The sequence below is a fragment of the Nanorana parkeri genome, unplaced genomic scaffold (assembly GCF_000935625.1).
Source record: "Nanorana parkeri isolate BGI_ZX_2015 unplaced genomic scaffold, ASM93562v1 scaffold378, whole genome shotgun sequence".
Lineage (NCBI taxonomy): Eukaryota > Metazoa > Chordata > Amphibia > Anura > Dicroglossidae > Nanorana > Nanorana parkeri.
Window position 1 is genome coordinate 1,050,417 of NW_017306646.1, and position 19,337 is coordinate 1,069,753.

The 19,337-nt window shown below is 40.8% G+C and overlaps 1 protein-coding gene across 1 annotated transcript in view; it reads right to left on the reverse strand.

The window, feature by feature from the left end:
- Positions 1–4,307: 4,307 nt before the first annotated feature.
- Positions 4,308–19,337, reverse strand: part of NUF2 (NUF2, NDC80 kinetochore complex component) — a 16,818-nt gene continuing 1,788 nt past the window's right edge. The window contains exons 2-14 of the mRNA XM_018559053.1: positions 18,901–19,064; positions 17,746–17,820; positions 15,979–16,055; positions 15,810–15,871; positions 15,625–15,722; positions 15,450–15,523; positions 14,717–14,813; positions 14,496–14,558; positions 11,740–11,877; positions 10,292–10,432; positions 9,991–10,166; positions 7,851–7,986; positions 4,308–4,433 (exon numbers count right to left, since the gene is read on the reverse strand). Coding sequence (XP_018414555.1) covers positions 4,308–4,433; positions 7,851–7,986; positions 9,991–10,166; positions 10,292–10,432; positions 11,740–11,877; positions 14,496–14,558; positions 14,717–14,813; positions 15,450–15,523; positions 15,625–15,722; positions 15,810–15,871; positions 15,979–16,055; positions 17,746–17,820; positions 18,901–19,023 — 1,386 coding nt within the window. The 5' untranslated portion in view covers positions 19,024–19,064. The remainder of the gene's footprint in view (positions 4,434–7,850; positions 7,987–9,990; positions 10,167–10,291; positions 10,433–11,739; positions 11,878–14,495; positions 14,559–14,716; positions 14,814–15,449; positions 15,524–15,624; positions 15,723–15,809; positions 15,872–15,978; positions 16,056–17,745; positions 17,821–18,900; positions 19,065–19,337) is intronic.

A 19,337-nucleotide genomic window follows, 5' to 3' on the forward strand; every position in this document is an offset into this window, starting at 1 on the left:
TTGTTTCTTGTATATCCGATTTACCTGTATTGGCTTTGGCTTCTTCTCTACTTACCTGTATTGGCTTTGGCTTCTTATCTACTTGCCTGTATTGGCTTTGGTTTGGCAACCACTCAAATCAATGTATTTTTTTTTAAAGTAAGGTGCACATGACAGGGCTTTTCACATAAACACAATACAAAAATTTCCCAGCACACTTGCCAGCTTAGACACTTCCATGTTCACCTCACTTTGCAAAGCTAATTATAAATTGATTGGATCAGTTGGTATTTTTGTTTAGATTGCTGGATTTGGTATGGGGACACACTGGGGGCTTCAGCTGTGTGTTGATCCCTAACAACATACAACTGTGCTGTGCTGGTCTTCTGGTATGTCTCAATGCCTTTACGGAGGTATGGGCTGCCTCCAGGCCCACCTGACCACAATTATCCATTGGCATATATGTTTCAAGATGGAAGCTCTCAGAGATTAGAATTAGGGACTACATTTTAAAGAGGGGCCTTGACAAGGTAATGTGGCTTTTGCATATATTTGCAAATGTATGCAACAAAAACTTCTGTAACACAAAAGGCTCAATTCACAAAGCTTTAACACAAGAATAAGTATCTTTAGTTTAGCCATGTAACCATAATGTCCAAATCTTATTGATCTCCGCAGAAAAGAACTGTCACTTTTTTGAAAATCCTGATGTACTACCTTTGTGAATTGATCTTAAGCAGTGTCATTTTGTTTTTTGCTGGCTTTCTGGTAAGGGTGCTGGGAAATGTTTATGTTGTGTTTGTTCTTAAAGTGGAACCAGACACAAGTGAATTTATCCTTCAAACAGTGTAAGACAGTTGGGAATTATATATCTTCTGCCTAGGCCCACTTTGACTGTTCATGGAGGTGCAAGCTATCACCAGTCAACTATTCCTAGACCACCTTACTAAATACCTCATCAGTGTAATCCAGGGATCAGATCAAAATCAGTGGACAGGATATACCTTGGACAATGTCAAAGGCCTGATAGGCTCCTCTGCAGCCAGAAGAATGGAGGTTACCTAGGTACTGTCAGGTGCTAAAATACTATTATGCTAAAAGTAGCAAAGTAATCCTCGATAGAAACCCAAACATTAGATAACCACTTGAGTACTATCCTGTATATACCCCTTATTACCCAGCCCATTCCTGTATATACCCCTTATTATCCAGCCTATTTTTCATCACTGAGATAGTTTGACAATTACTTGGTCATGGAACACTGTACTCTAATTTTATATTTTTTGTTAGACAGATAAGAGCTTCTTTTTGGCGGTATTTATTAACCACCGGGAGTTATGTTTGCCATAATTAACCAGTACTGTGCTAGAAGATCTAATTGTATGTTGTACATTTATTGTGCACACTGGCTGTCCTAACAAAGATCTTAAAAGGATTGAGTGGTACAATGTATGTTCATACGCTTTAAAAAAAAAGAAATGCAAAACCATCCCTCCCCCATCTATCTTAAACAAAAAAGCTGCCTATAGTATCCTATGTATAATCCTACTCCAAAGAATCAACTAGAAAGAAAAAAATAAATAAATAAATAATATATATATATATATAAAATAATAACAATAACAACACACACACATACACGCAAGTATGCTGTGTGAATTGAAACACAACATATAGGGGGGGATTCTCAAAAAAGTAAAAATATACTTTAAAAGAACTATGGGGTTAGGGCTTTTCCCCATAGTTCTCCTAAGGGTAACGGGAGGATACAAACTGGTGTCCTCCCGTCACCCTAAGCTCAGTATACTAGGGGCTACAGCTCGCGGTATACTGAGACGCCGCAGTATAGCGCAGGTGGATCGGGGGGAATCCAGTCCTTCCCGTCACGGCAGAGCCGTAACAGGATCGAGAAGTGAGCGAACGCCGGTATGTGTTCGCTCACTTCCCGATCTACTGAGCAGACCTGTGACAGTTTCATTGTCACAGGTCGGCTAGAACTATGAGGTGAGTGAGAATCACTCACCTCATAGTTCTCCTTTAAAACAAATGTATATTAAAAAAATCCCTTTTGTTTCAAAGCCACTTTACTAGTACGGACTGCACTAAAAGTGAGAATTGTGGACATAAAAGTTACCACTTTGTTGATAGCAGTTTGTTGATTTTAAAACTGCAACTGGAACCACAGTGTTAAATAACACGCTCACAGGCACTTAAACCTCTCCTTTACATAAGCGTAAAATGGCTGTTTCTAAAATCTTTTGTGCTCCCATGGCTCTCTCTAGTGGTAAAAAAGGAAACATACAGTGAACGGTCATGCATGATGGGGGTTATAAGTAATCCCGGTTTTGAATTTAACATTACTCAAAACAGTAGAAATTCACTGGCAGTTCAGCATAATCTGAGTATAAGGAAGAGAACTGGATATTAATGAGGGCAAACAGTTGATTTGTATATGATTGTGAAAGTCCTCACTGACAGCTTCAGTACAGATAATTGAATGACTGATTAATACATTCTATGGTACGTTATTACAATATAAGACCTTTGATCAGAAGATGTTTATATGATTTAGGGAACTTCTGTTTTCTATAGGAGGAAAATATTTGAAATTTGCCGGATAGCCATGTGTTTTTATAATAATTATTTTTAGGGTTTGTAGAAAACTATGCGACACATACATTTTGTGCCCCCACCATGCTCCCATCAGCCAATTACCAGTCTTTTTTTAAAAGTTTTTTTTATTGATTTTGCATGTACAACAACAAGAAATGCAATAACAAAAACCTAACATACAATCCTTTCAGTGTTGTTTTTGAGAGTGCAAAGTTGGGTAAATATATCGGTTGCAACTGAAAATACATAGAAAGGTGTGATACATACAACAGAAAAGAAAATATTTTTGAGCATTTACAAAAAGTTTGTGTTACCAGATCCATGGGGAAGAGGTGTGTGGGTAGATTTAACCCAAGGGCAGAATTGATCAAATATTTGTGGTTTATCTGAATTTGTAAGTGCATTTTATACAAAGGAAGTTTAACATTAACTAGTTTATCGAAAGAGGAAGGATGATCTCTTTCAAGTCAACAGTATGAACTTTTGGCAAAGAAAATTTGGGTTATTTAGGAATTTATAGGTTATCTAGAACACTAAGAAGACAATGTTTAGGGGGTACATATATTAGAAAGTCCTCACGCATTTGAAAGCCATTTGCCTATGACAGCAAGTAAAACCTGAAAATAATGTGTAAAGTGTAAGAGTGTAAACTGATATACTGTAGCAATGGTGTAATGAGTTTGATGAAATAACTTCAATTGAATTAAAGTTTCTGGGTGATATCATTGAATCATTATTGGTTTCTCTGAACTCCAGCCAATCCAGGGATGTGGGTTGTATTGGCTTATTAGGACATATGTCTGGTTTTCCCGTATCTGGCACAGGAGACCATATTCAGTGGCAAGTAATACCTTGAAACCTATTTAAATTGTGCCTGGCTGACAAATCATTTTTTTAAATTCTGTTTGGAACGTATACCAAATTGAGTCATGGCATGACCCAAGTGATGATAATTAAACGCATATGTGGATTGGACACCAAATTCTTCCAGAATGTGACAAATCAACTTAATTTCACCAGAAAAGAAAAGTTGATCATTATATTTTATGCCAAAAAGAGGACCAATGTTGCATATTCAGAATAGTTACAAACTCAGGCAAAGTAGGATTAGACCAGATAGGGTTAGTGGAAGTTTCAATCCAGTTTTGCAGAATTATCTAACTATATGCAGGAAAATGGTGAGAGGTGAGTGAAGAAATGCGGTGCCCTGGTTAAAAAGAATTGAGTGCCCGTATACAATATTGTAGGGATGCACCGATACTTGGCATTTTCACGAGAACTACCAGGATTGCAGCTGGGACCTAGCTCTGGTGTTCCACCACTGTCCTGAATCAATAAACAAAAATGTATCAGTACTCGTACTTGTAAGTACTTGGGCAAGTACCAGTACTCGCAAAACTGGTATCGGTGCATCCCTTTATTTATAAAAACAATATTATACATTAAAACAGAGATGTACAAATCCCAGGAGCTCCGTGTGCTCCTTACAAATGACAGCCGCCTCCTAAAATTTTCAATTTTTCTCTAGTCTAGTCTTGTAGCTGGAAAAGTATCGGTACTTGTACTGTATCGGTGCATCCCTACAATATTGTGTAAAATTCAACAGAGGAGACATGGCATACTACAGTTTTGCACTCCAAAAATGTATTCTATTTATAAATAACAAACATATAAAAAAGTTACACACAAAAAGACAAGAAGTTGTGCGTTCAAATTTATCTTCGGCGCCGCCTATTCAGCTTGGCCAATTTCTCTCGTTTTCGCTCAGCGCTGCGATCAAATGTCTTTTGGAGATTGTCATGGTATTTCTCTAGTGCAGTTTTGAAGCTTGCCACAACATCCTGAAGAAGCCAGTAGAAGAGATTAAGCAACCCAAGTTCAATCAACCAATACCAATGTAAATTAGAAAACCTAAAAATCTTCAACAATAAAGATGCATGCAGAACTAGATTCCTTGGTTTGCGTTTCCCACAAAAGTTAACTGATTGGCTGTTATGCGATCAGCTTCATCTATGAAATCATTATGAAAATCAGGTGGATGTACAGAGAGTATGTGCTTTTGTGTGTGGACCAAGTTTGGTCCACACACAAAAGCATGAAAGGAGGTGGTACAACACAAAATTAAGAGGTTACAATCACATCCAGAAGCTGTGTGAGATGCCCACTAAATTAGTCTTTGTGGGATTTCTATAAAACACTTGATTTTAGGGGGTAAATAAAACACTACATCACTTTAGCACAGCTGCAGTGTAATGGTGTTAGCAGTTCAAGGTCTTCACTTTTTGCCAGGAGTTCCTCTTAAAATGGTTGCTGGTGTTTTATGGAAACTATGGAAGACAGGTCTCACAGGCACATGCACCTTTTGGGACTAGCAAATTTGATATACAAGAGTGGCCTTCACAAATCTGTTGCTTTCAAGCAACAAACATGGAATTTTTGTACTTCTCGTAAAGTCCATTTTTGGGAGTCCATTGAGGGGCACAGGAATTTAGATAGTCGGGATATACTGTTGCATATGGTATTGGCAAACATAAATCGCAAGCCAGCGCACAGTATATTCCTCCTCTATCCAGCATGCCTTATTTTAGTGGTAAAGCTGTGTCCCTCAAATTTCAAGAAATGGATTTTACAATAAATACAAAAATCCTATTTTGTTTTCCGTCAATTAAAAGACACAGAATTTCAGATACAGTTCAGACATCCAAAAGCAGTCTATTTTAGGGGTGGGCAAAGCAGAACAAAAAAACGCTAGCAGGCCTCATTATTAGGAGTGATGACTGCCTGAAGCCCAGGAGCCACTTGAAGCACCAATGCCGAATCTGAATAGAGAAACCTGCCAACATAACCGAGAGCAAGGAAGATCAAACTCATGCTTTAGACCAGGATGGAGAAGATTATTGCCAGAGGGGAATGACTCCACACAGATGGGAATCCAAAAACTAAGACAGTGAGACGTTGATCATCCAGAACACACCAAAACTAGTGGCATAAGAACAAATTCCAGAGAGAAAGGACCTAAAATCTGATGTGGTCAACAGACTATAGGTCAGAGGGAGCAGTGCACAGCAGAATCTGTTCAGGTTCAAAAGTACATATCAGGGTAATAAAAAAAAAAAATTTTTTTTAGTACATCTCTACAATAAAAATACAATTTCCCCGTGAATTCTAGTGCGTGTCTAATTTCCTTTTTGGGCAGACGACATTGCTTTTGCTGGACTGAAATCCCAAGGAGCCAAGTCACCCCTGCCTGCTGGGACTACAGAACTCTGCCCATCCCCACTCTGCCTGCATACACTGATCTATCCATTTATTTATTTCCCAGCAACACAATGCTGCTGCCTTGACTCCCAAGATAAAGCCCACACAATGTGTGCAGAGGAAAGGCACTTGGCATGGGAACATCCCTCAGAATTTCCTTTGTCAAAAGGGAGCTCAGCAGTAGCTCCTGCAAGAATTTGGGGGAGTAATGAAAGCTATGTCTTGCTATGGGAACAAGGTGAAAGAAAACAAAAGGCTGGAAGATAGTCTAAAAGGGGGCGAGGGAAGTTAGTCATTCCTGGACACACACTAACAAAATAATGCTAAAATGATGGGGAATCTTTTACTATTTTCATATCTAATATGCGAAGCAGTTTAAAAAAAAAAAAAAAAGTTACAATTGTCCTATTTTTTTTAAAAAAGTGCAATACGTGACCGTGGGTCAATCATCCAATGAGCAGCTAGTGCCATCAATGAAACAAGTGCACAAAAAAAGAAAAAAAAAAAAACACACACAAAGAAGATCTGCAAAAATTATCCTTTTAAAAGGTTATAAAATCCATCACAAATTCAGCAAGTGTGTTATAGCGTTTCTTGCCACATGATTCAGTAAACCTCCCTCTGTGATAACTATAGAGGGTGTATTTGAAGGCAGTGAAGACATTGGCATGCATGTCTACAGGCTTAGAATGAGGTTCATCCAGAAAATAAGGATACCAGTAATTACAGAGGATTAAAAAGGACAACTATAGAGAAAATCATCGTATTCTCATTATGTCTGTAACCCCTTAGGAAGCAGCAGTGAGCAGTTGGCAAGGACTTCAACTTCCCTGCTCTTGTCTTATTCCTCACAGTCATTCTTGTATACCTCCTGTCATTTGAGAGCCTGGATGGCTCTTATCTACAGCTTGATCTCTGGCTTCCCTCAGCATTTCCTTTCTGTAGCACAGCGGGTTTGTCTAAAGTGTATTTCTACTTTTGGAGCCAAATTGGGATAACACCTACTTTATATTTGTTACATGTTCCCATTCACATAGCAGAACTTAAAAATGTAACTGTATTAAAACAGTGCTGCTTACATTTTACTTGCTCATTACTGAAAACTCCATGAAGGAATTTTCCACTGTTGTGCAAGGGGGTCGGGGAGTTGTTTACCCTAAATTAACCCTGTGTGTACTGTGCTGGCTAATCTCTAGAAGTTGCTTCTGTATTGTATATTAAAGAGGGGAAACTCGCTCTGTCCCCAGTCTGTTAATTCCCAAGAGCCGCACTCCGATGACATAACTCCAATAAAAACACCTTTATGGCTGCTACAATATACCGATCAGTCCCTCTCAAGGTCTGCTTTGCTCTAACATTTTTCACCTTTGGGATGAATTAGAGCGGAGACCGTGAGCACGGCCTTCAGGTCCAACATAAGTACCTGACCTCACAAATGCGCTTCTGGAAGAATGGTCAAACATTCCCATAGACACACCTAAACCTTGTAGATGCCTTCCCAGAAGAGTTGAAGCTGTTATAGCAGCAAAGGGTGGGCCAACTCAGTATTGAACCCTGCGGACTAAGACTGGGATGCCATTAAAGTTAATGTGCGTGTAAAGGCAGGCGTCCCAATACTTTTGGCAATATAGTGTATTTGAGCGGAGCAGACCTTGAGAGGGGCTGAGCGGTATCATGTTGAAGTCAATAAAGTTGTTTTCATTGGAGTTATGGCACCAGAGTGCAGCTCTTTGGGATATACTGACTGGATATACGGAGATTGAGGGCGAGCTCCACGGTTGAGCATCTGGTCTCTCTCTGAACTTGGTAAATACTGAGAAGGAGCAGCATTATCTTTCTTTTCTATCTTTAGGTATGCCATGTGAATGGGAACACATAACATATAGTGGGGGTTTCTGAAATCTGAGTGCAAGAGTGGGAATACAAGCATTTATAGCCAAAGTACAGAATTGCAATGAAGCTGGAGTCAAGGCTGACACCCCAGCAACGCTAGAACATACCTGACATTTCTTTTTTTCTTCTTCTGCTCTTTCAAGGACCTGTTCTTTCTTGCTTTTGATCTGCTGTATTTCTTGAAGAACATGTGACACACGCCCAACCATAGCCTGTCTCTTATCTTGGACACGACTACAGATCCTGTGTAATAGGAGACAGATGGGTCCAATGAAGGCAATGTTATACAAGGGCAAAGTATATTAAAACACTGAACTCCAGGCAAACTGCTAACTGCACAGAAGAGGACACCTATAAGAAAGCAATTTTACCTGCCAAAGGATTTGTATGGCCTGTCTATCCAGTCCTAAGATTTACACAGCACAGCCCTGCCTGGCAGAACAGGGGGCATGATATTGCTCTGCTGCAGCTCACTAACATTTAGAGCCTGTTTACACCTTCCATTGCATTCATCGCACAGTCCCGTGCCATGAACGGACTCGATCGCATAAACAAAGCCTCCCCACATTCTGGGGCGCCATTATTTTCAATGGGACTGCAGACACGCCCGACAGTTGGCTTTACACGGGTAAACAGGGGCCTGTCGGCCAGCGTCGTAAGCGATACAGTACTGGCAGGGAAAGGGGTTAAAGCATATCATAACTAATATATTACAGCATATCTGCAACTTCTCTCTCCAGTAGCTGCCTGTATATCAGTGCCATAACTCAGCATCCCCTCTCAAGAGCTATGGAGAGTAAATCTCAGCAACACAGACAGTACATGGCTTCCAGTGACTTAGACCTGATAAATGCATAAAACAGGGATAGGCAACCTCGGCACTCCAGCTGTTGTGGAACTACAAGTCCAATGAGGTATTGCAAGACTGACAGTCACAGGAATGAGTCCCAGAGGCAAGGAAATGACAGGATTTGTAGTTTTACTACAGTTGGAATGCCAAGGTTGCCTACCTTTGGCATAACATGATGAGACATGGGAATGATCTTGAAGGGAAGGTATGGTGGATATTTATCTGCACCTAGTCAGGAATAAAGAATACATATAAAAATACAGGGTAAATATGAAATATCGTATATGAATATTTTACGTTCTCATATGCAGCCAGCAGGTTGAGTAATTATGTTTTTCTAGCCTCTTTTTACCTCCCGTTGTAAAAAGCCTGTTTACATATCTCAATAACTCAAGCTGCAATTTACACACATGACAACAAGCAGCGACTTAAACTGCAACTGAAGTCTAAACTGTTTTTTTTTTTTTGGGATAGAGATTAGAACACCGGTCAGATTTTGATTGCGGTCTGTGCACCCATTAGGGAGATTCAACCTCTCTAATTGTCCTGGTGATTGTGATCACTGAAAGAAAATCCCAAAATAGGCATGTTTGTCAGAACAGGAATAGATTGGAAATCTTCCAATTGTGACAATAGTTCTGGTGACCCTGCTGACCACCAGGAATTTCCCTCTTTGGAAGGATGTGGCTATCCCACAGGAAGTGAAGGCAAATCTCCCCAATAGGACATAGATGGCCGACAGGGGTTATACCTAGGGATGCACCGGTACCGGTTTTTCAGTATCGAATACAGATACGGGTGCCGTGTGTCCCGATTATCAGGAAGTCGGTCGCGGATCATGACCCGTCGCCCGGCTTGTTGATTGCCTGTGAAGCCGGTGTTCTAGCGAAAGAACGCCGGCTTCCTGACCAATCAGGATGGCGAGTGATGACGTGCCACCCAGTTTATTGATTGGTTAGGAAGCCAGGCTGCCTAGGAACAAGTGAAGCCAGCTTCTTAGTCAATCAGGAAGCCGGCGACGCGTAATGATCCGCCTCCCAGGTTCACTTGTTCCTAGACAGCCTGGCTTCCTAACCAATCAGGAAGCAGAGAGGACTCAAAACATTTTTGGGTTCAGTTCTACTTTAATCCCACCTTGTATATCAAATAACATAACACGACACCACTTTACAAAACAATAAAACTGACCCAAAACCATTAGCATTTCTCTTGAAATATGACACTTCAAAAAAAATATAACAAAACCTTTAGCACTAGAGGAACAAAGCACAGTGTCTAGCTCCTGTCTTCCCGACTCACAGCAGTATATGTATTAGTAATACCTAGGTGCGCTTTGAAGACAGATGAAAGCCAGTAAAATTAAGATTTCCAGCTCACTGGATAAAAGCCAAACTTACTCCAAAATTTCTTTCTTTCTCTGCTCAAAGTCCTCTTGTTTCTTCTGGTTTTTAATATCCGTTTTTGCAAGCTTCTCCTTTTTCATGAGAATAGTTCTTTTTAATTGAGTCTCTTCTGATGATATGGACTTCAGATCCAGGTTCTCCTTTACATTCTGTTCTTCCTCTTGTCGAATCTGGAAAACAGGAATAGTGACTAATGTGTGTTACAAAGAAGGGAATACAGCTTGGTTTAAATGGATACACAAAGCTGTGTACATATGTTTAGGTGTATATAAGCTATACAGATAAAACAAGGTACCTCCTCCCGAATCTTCTTATACGTTTCCAGGTTGGCCTCAATGCTATGCAACTTCTTATTAGAAGCTTGTATGTCTGGTTGCCACAAACCAGCCAAGGTCACCCTCTCCCGGTAATGTTCATACTTTTCTATGGTTTCTAGCTGTAAAGAGGAAAACAAATCAAAAATAGAGTTTTATTGCAACATCTAGTAAACATATATAGGAACCCATAGGGAAAGAATATCAGAAGAAGATCAGGGGTGGGCAAACTCCAGCTCTAGAGCTGTTGTGGAACTACAAATCCCATGAGGCACTGCAAGATTCTCACAGCCACGACTCCCAGAGATAGATGCATAATGGGATTTGTAGTTTCAACACAGCTGGGGGGCTGGCTGGAGTTTGCCCACCCCTAATATAGATTCTCCAGTCAGACATAGACCTTGTAATGCATAGAGTGTTGCAGACAGGTTAGAATTGGATTACACTTCTGAAAGGCATATTTCAGTGCCTTTGACAAATTCACCTACCTGTTGGAAACTGCTACAACAATTTGTCAAATGGAGGAACGGTGGGGGCAGGGATGGGGCAGCACTAAAGCAGCCAGAGTGATTATACTGCAGACACACCGTCCTCAGTGCATGTTCAGCCCCCAGGCCACACAGCATCCTTGATTGCTATGATGCGGTCGGCTGCACAGAGTCCTTGGTTGCCATGATGCGGTCAACTGCACAACGTCCTTGGTTGCCATGATGCAGTCAGCTCCACATTGTGTTAGCAACAAAGGAGCTGTGCAGCAAACAATGTCATAGCAAACGAGGATGCTGTGCTGCCGATAGCGTTCTAGCAACCAGTGCAGGGGTGGGCTCACAGCCTTAGTACTCCAAAATTAAATTTGTCTTATTTACCTCCATTTTTCTTATCTGCCGGTATTTGTTGTACTTGTTGCAAACAAGAACTACTTGAATCTGTCCCATGTCGGAAAAAAGCAGTGAAATGGTTGCAAGGTTTACATGCGTCACACTTCCTATAACAGTAATGCCAAACATCTGTTGCAAAGGTTAGAATGAATCCCCCCAGAATTGTATACAAATATCGTGAATCGAGAGACTGATTTTATTATGAGCATGTCCAAATTGGAGAGATATTCCCTATTTTGATATCCCCCAATTTTGTAAAGAGCTGCACAAACTGTTGGCGCTATATAAAACCTGTATAATAATAATAATAATAATAATAAGACTGTGGTCAGAGCCTCAAACTTTGTCTGGAGATATATCCATGAAAATAAAATAAAGAAAACCCGTATGTGCACAATTTTCAAATATAAATGATAGAATTCCGAGAGTCAAAACTCATGGATTCAATTAAGCTTTCACTTGCACTGGATTTAGTCCGGCTTAACGCAATGTATCACAATGAAAGTACCGTATATATATCCTTCCCACCGTTAGTGGATCTGAAGTCTTACCCTGGCTTGTTTCAATCTGTGGACATTTTCCTTCATCCTCTCAGTTTTATTTTTACGTTGTTCTGGCGATTCCACAATTTGGGATTTCATGCGCTCCTGCTCCTCCTTCATTGTAGCAATAGCGAGCTTATATTGGTTCTATGTTACAAGAAATTGCTTTAAATCAGATGAACTCACAACAGTTTTTTTTATCAAGCAGTATACAGCATACAAGTTATTCCACAACAGAACCCAAATTCGAATATTTTTCTTTGGGAACTACATAAGCCGCACAAATTTTTTTTTAAAGTGATCACAATCTATTTCAGTCTTCTGACTGTACAAATGCACTTTTCTTCCTGATAACTACATTTCCTGAAATCTGCAAGGACAGTACATGAAACCCCTGCTGTCCTGGAAGACGACTGGGGAAATCAGGAGTTAGACCAACTAGAAACTCTATCCACCAGTCTTTTGGGACAAGTGTTTCATGCAACGTCCTGGAAGAGTACAGGGATATTTAAAGCGGACCTTTACCCATATCTTTGAAATAACAACAAAGACACCATTAGAAATGTTTAGCAATGACAATCTACTTCTAGATAATTGCCGGCTTTCTTTGCATACCTTATTTCTCTTTTACTCCCCATTCTTCTCAATTAACTTTATTCATAAAAATATAAATCTATATATTTATCTCTTTACTTCCTGGAACTCTGGCACATGTGACTAGGACATGTGCCCATGCACATCATCTCAGGGGAGGAAAATGCCTTTCCCCGAGACCTCATGAGATTACAGATGAGATTTCCAAGCAATATGCTGTGATGTAACCTTTCCGAGTAGGGATGCACCGAAAGTTCAACCGCCGAAACAGATCAGCCGAAAATGGCACTTTGGGCAAAATGCTGAAAGTGCCATCTTTCAGCCGAAATTGCGGTGCCTCCAGTTTCTCTCCTCCCCGCTGTGCTCTGCTCAGTGTCCCCTCTGACACAGCGTCCAGCGGGGAAGAGAGAAACTGTCAGGAGGCGTAGCGGGGAGCGCTGTCAGCATGTCACAGGAGGAGCTCTTCTCCCCCACCGCTCAGCCTCCTGTAACAGATGAGGAGAGCGTTGTGTGAGCAGAGACAGCTGTCAAATGAGGCCGAGCCAGTGGCTGCCGAGTCGGCCTCCCGTGACAGCCAATCCAGGATGGAGAGCGGTAAAAGCAGTCAGCGATCGCTGAATGTTTGTAAATAATTGGACATAGTAACTCCTACTGTGCACAAGTTATGAATGAAAGGGAAGTAAATCTACATCACTTCCTATTCATTCATGATTGTGTACATAGCAATTCATACTACAGTCACAAGTTATGAACAGGAACACTCTGTACAGTATAATGGATTCCTGTTCATTCAGTGCTGGGGCTGCAGAAAAAGGGTTTGAGGACTCCCTTGTCCTCAATCTCTTTTTCTATTGTAAAAGGGAACTATCAGGCGTCTGTTTAGACCCCTAATATATCCCCAAAGCCCCCAGCAGTAAAGTTTTTTTTTTTTAAAAAGCAAAAAAAAAACCCAAAACATTAAGTTTAGAAAAAAACTAAAAAAAAATTTTTTTTTCTTTTTTTAATTTTGGTGTTGGCCTGACTTATTTTCAGTTTCAACATTTAATTTCGGTGTACCTATACTTCCGAGGATGCAACGCTTGGGAGCATTACATCACTAATGCCCAAGAGGACCAGGAAGTGGTAAAACACTAAATTGCAGGTAAAAGAAAAATATGTTAAACTAATGAATGTAAGATTTCATATCAGCATGCAGAGCTGCATGCTGATGTGATTTTAGAGAAAGGGGGTAAAAGTCCACTTTAAGTGTATGTCAGAAAAAAAAAAAAATCCAGCATAGCTCTGCAATACATGCACCTTCCATCATATTTTATCACCATAAGGCCCCTGCAAGTACAGAAAATGCCTATTTGCGAGAAATACATATTGCTCTTAATTTCTAATTATGGGCTGACAATACACAACATTTTGGGGTACTGAAATGAAAAGGAATGGTGTTAGCCCTGTCCAGCTGCCTTTCGCTAAACTACTGAATCCCTCCATCTCTTCAGCATAGAGAATATAGGTAGCTGTAGTCCAAGATGAGAACTGGGAGGACTACTTAGATTCCTGGAGATATTACAGGCAGTATGCAAAGGACAGCTCTGAATTTCTGCAAGTATTTCCTTGTTTTATCTGTTCAAGAAGTGCAAAGTGCTTTCAATTGTATATTTACCAAAACAAAGGGCAGCAAAAGAAGTACAAGGTTAGGCTTTACATACACTTTAAGTGCCAGATCTAGCATTATAAGGCTGGCCAAAAAAACTAAATATAGTTTCTCAAAATCTAACTCTGCAACATTGCCTTGCAGACAATAACTTGGAATCAAGAGTCTGACTTTTGTCATTGACTTGTTACATAGTGCTGGGTATGTAAAATACTTCCTAGCTGGCTTCAAGTCCAGCATATACAGTGGCCAACAGTGTAAAGAGAAGGGTAGCCTGAGAAGGTCCAAAGTCTTGATGTTGAGCACATTGTCAACAGCATAAGACAAAGGCAGACTGGACAGATCCAAAGTTCTGATGGATCAGTCCAGAGCCAGCAGCAGAGCGCCTGAACAAGGCACCATAGAAATGAAACATGGAGCAAAATTAAAAATCAGGCAAGCAGGTGTTTTGCAAACAGTGTTGCGTTTGGGGGTTTATTTTCAGTTTGCCTGGAGTTCTACCATAACTTAACAAGCTTTTACTTACCAGTTTTTTGGTCTTCTCTGCAAGTTCTACTTTTTTCTGGGATAATTTTTCCTGGAAAGCCATCTAAAAAAGGAGGAAAAATATTGTTTCAAAACGCATCATAAAAAAAACAAGGTGCATACAGCGAAAAGAGCATTTAACAGCGCACAGTCAAGCTTTGTCTAGATTTCTCTATAAAACTAGGAGGTTAAATACAAATGTAAATATTGCGGGTTACTTACATCCTTAGCGCGACATTCCTGAGTTAAAGTCTGTTGCAAGTCATGGATATCACTGGAAAGCATTTTGAATTCTGCTTGTTGTTCAGGTGGGATAGTCCTAAGAGTAAAATGTATTAAATCATTGAAACTTTCAGTAAAAGCATGCACAATTTATTGCTCATGTATAGATCTGAAGTTCACAACAACAAAATTCCAAATGAAATAGCTTAAAAACCTTTCGACTTTAATATCACTTTAAAAAGTTACATGAATGCAATTTTAAGTTTTACCGCCTGAGTTTAGTGTCACTTTACGGGTACCCTTCCACGTTGCTCTGTATTTTCAAAAGTTGCATTCTAAAGCTGCCCATACACCTTACAATTATCTGCAGATTTTCTGTGGTCAGATGGAAAAAGTGCAACAGATTCCTCCATCTATGCTAAGCTGTGTGGATAAAGCAATCTCCCACTGGGCCAAGCTTCAGTATCTTGCTAGTCAGCCCCGCTGTCTTTTCAAAATACCTGAACAATCGGTTTGGATGCAGGCATTATTCAGGTGTTTTGAGAGCTGACTAGCAAGATTACGGAAGCTTGGCCCAGGTGGAGATTACTCCATCCACGCAGTTAAGTGTAGATGGAGGAATCTGATGCACCTTTTCCATCTGACCATAGAAAATCTGCAGATAATTGTAAGGTGTATGGCCAGCTTAAGAGGCAAATCATAATGAACAGAAATGAAATTCAGCAAAACTTACGCAAGTTTCTCTTTTTTAGCTTCCAACTCTTGAATGACCCTCTGCTGCTGGTTCATGCTGTCCAAAGCAGATTTCTGCAGAGAATGTTTAACATTTTAGCGTAAATGAAATCTGTAGCAATAGGTCTAGACCACAAAAAAAATGAAATCATGGAGAAGAGTATGGTTCTTCTTACATAGCTCATACAGAATCCACTGTAGACCTCCAATCGGGTATTCCTGAAGTGAAGGAAGTTGACAATTCCACTTAGCAAGGTGAGAGTGCGCTTGCCTTCTAAATGTGGAGGGGGGAAAAAAAAAGTAAAAAAAATGCCAGATTTATCAATACGTTCCAGAATGTTTACTACTGCAATGTACTTACTGGGATCCAGAACATCAGATGGGTGAAAATCATATACTCGACACATTGGCAGCAGACGTGACCTTAATGCAAAGAAAAGAATAGATTCTTTAAAGCAGAATATACATTTTAAGAAAAACAAGTACAAAAGCTACCGTCACAAAAAAATGTAACAAGCATAAATACTTACATAAGTGTTACAATGTGACCCAGTGGTGCAAAGCCTTCAACGAGATGAGGGTACGGAATGTCCAAATCCACAGGTATCTGAAACATATACATAGCCATCAGCTAGGAGACAAGAAATCTGCAACTACTTATACATACAATTATGCATACTGTACAATGAGCACAAAAAATAAACACACACACACACACACACGGTGTGCAAAATAGTATTTTTGTACTCCCAGTAAAAGCCTTTTCTTAGAGTCTATTATGGGATACAGGAAGTCTTAAAAGAGAACTATGGGGGGGTAACCTTTTTTCCCCATAGTTCTCTTTAGGGTCATGGGAAGACCAGCGTCTGGCAGGGACCCAAAACTCAGTATATGTGCCGAGAGCGCCACAGCCGGAACAGATCCCGACAATACTGCCGTGGTCCACCCCACTGACTGATTGACAGCAGGCTCTGCCTATCTAGAGGAAGAGGCAGCTTTGCCCAATCCGTTACTAAAGCAAGCAGTTGTGATCAAAGCTTTGAGTAGCCAAAAAACATGGACAGCTTGCAGCTGGTGAGGGTCAGATGGTAGGAAGTGATCAAAGTCACTGCAGGTCAGCAGCCTGAATGTGGCTCTTTGCAAGCAGAAACAGAGAGATGCTTCCTTCCTGTACCATGGGAAAGAGAGTGCAGAATGTGTGACACTCCACCCAATGGATGATGTCAAAGGGGCATAGTGGCACCCAGTGACCAACAAAAATGAGGGCTCTCCTGGCAATCAGCCTGCCTGGCCTAATAAGTGAGTCTTTAGAGACAGGGCAAGCACAGAGGCAATGTCAGTGGATCTGGACTTGGAAAGCACCCCCATGTAGAAACCCAGTTTCCAAAGGTCACTTTTTGGCTAGCTATGTAATGCACAGTCCAGCGGGATCCGGATGCAGCAGGATCCAAGCTCACTGGATTTCTGGCGCGATCAACAGGTATATTTTGCACTTATCGAACAGATATAACAAAATGTTTTTAATGTGATATTAAAGCCCATCTCTGGAGAAGAACCCCCCCCCCCCACATTTGTCCTTGCAGTGGGGATGCCCCCACACTGCAAGTGTTAAATGCTTGTTAGGTCCATGGTATTGTGTAAAGCATTTTTACGTACATGATCCCCACTCCTCTGGCAGTCGGCACTCTCCTCGTCTTCCCTACACTCCGGCTTGTACTGTCCCTTGCCATCTGTATAATGTAGGGCTATAGGCATGCTGCGAATGCCAATCTTGGAGTCTGAGAGCGGGGGGGGATCAGGTAAATAAAAAAGTCCTTCCCCCTGGTACACTTGACCTAAACAAACATTTCACCCTTGGAATGCAGTGGCAGCCCCACTGAAGGCTTTTTTTCTTTTTTGGAATTCAACTTCACATCAATAGGGAGCAAATAAGAAAAATGTCATTGTTAGGGTTTAAATATACTGTAAGAGCTGGTTGAAGCCCTCCCATAACTCACTATTGGTAACTGAGGCTGCCCATCACACAGTAGGGCCAGCAACTGGAAAAAGAAGTTGGCCAGCGTTTGGCTATCCATGGTGAATTTAGGATCTTCATTATAGAACACCCTGGGTAATGGGGTACCAAGTAGGATAGGTGAAAGTAAGGGCAAGCTCCTACAAAGTGCCTACATTTAATCATTCATGTCAATTCAGACCCAATTTGTGTAACAGTGTTCCTGGAAGTGAATATGTACTTATCCTGACTATAGCATCTTTATTAAAGACGAAAATGTAACAAAACATGGAAGGCTTCATACCATGTAAAAGTCTTCCACTTTAATGTTGAACACTAGCTGCAGTACTCTCATGTAGATCTTCTGGACCCATTCTAGCTGTAAATTAGAAGCCATCCGTTAGTCAAGCATTCTTTAAAAACATTTTTATAAATTATAATAAGCTGAAACCTGTATAAACAAAGTACGACTCTGCTCTTTGTTATCCTGTACATGTATTAAAAGGACAGACTCCTGACTTCTCTCCAACTTCCCTTATTTGCATACCGTTTCCATGTCAGCGACTCAGAAAGAAATGAAAGCAAAATTATACTCACCTCCCCTCCAGCGATGCAATATCTGCGAGCTTCCTCACCGACATCTTCTCGCTGGCTTTATTTGGGTGCAGAATCTTCGGCCATTTTGATTGGTCCCCTGGTTAGGGCACGATCTGCAAGGAGTTTGCATGTTCTCCCTGTGCTTGCGTGGATTTCCTCCGGGTACTCCAAAGACATCCTGGAAGGTTAATTGGCTCCTCTCCAAATTGCCCCAGTATGTATGCATGCGTGTGAGATAGGGACCTTAGATTGCAAACTCCTAGAGATGTGAATGTGCACTATGTAAAGCGCTGCGTAAACTGTTGGCGCTGTATAAATACCTATAATTAAAAAAAAATTATTGGTCTGGCACTGGGTTTATTTAACCTGGCAACCAGCAGCTGCCAGAATTGTAGACTGTGCATGTGCAGCTCAGTGTACAATCTAAAGCAATAGTAAACCGTAGTATGCTTGGGGGGAGTTTAGCCATAATACAAGTATTCACAACATACTTACCATACAAGTGAGCCCTTCCCCAACACCGAGATGAATCCTCTGTCCCCAGGCATTATCTTTGGCCATTAATGATGCAACTCCTGTGCACATGAGCATGAGGATGAACACATCCTCCTTGGCATCAGACCCATTCATGGCATCTTAGAGATGCCGTAAATAAGCTGAGTGTGTACACTGCAAGGTCCATGCACCGTACAGTCTACACAGAAGAATTTGCTGAGGTAAAGAGGAAGATTTTTTTTTGGCACAAGATACTTTGCAGGTTCAGATGAGTTTGGGTTTGATTTGAACCGCAAACTCATCCCTACTTAGAACCCAAATGAGGTCTAAGTAGGGATTAAAAACCACAGGCCGGGCAGAATCTTACCTTGGGGTTAGGATAGAGGTCCGCCTTGGTAAAGTTTTTAGCTTCGGCAGCCGTAAGAACATTTTGGCGGAAAAAATTGACCAGCTCTACAGCTGAAAACTTCGGAAAAGTCATCTTGTCCATTTTTGCAGTGGGATGTTAAGGCACGAAAGCCGGGAAGACACCTGGAAGAGAAAAAAGTTAGAATTAATACAAAACCATCACTGGGAAAAAAAGATCTCTGTGTGCTTGTATTTCATTAAACTCTGGTATTTACACTGACGGCCCATCCACACTATTGTGTTGGGTACCATGGAGTAAGACTCACACCATTACAACATACCGCATGTCTGTTAAAATGTGCAATTTAAATGGTCTGCCTTAAAGAGGAACTTTATTCCCCCTTGTTCATTTTTTTTCTTTTAAAGCAGAACTTCAAGGGAAAAAAAAAAAAAAGA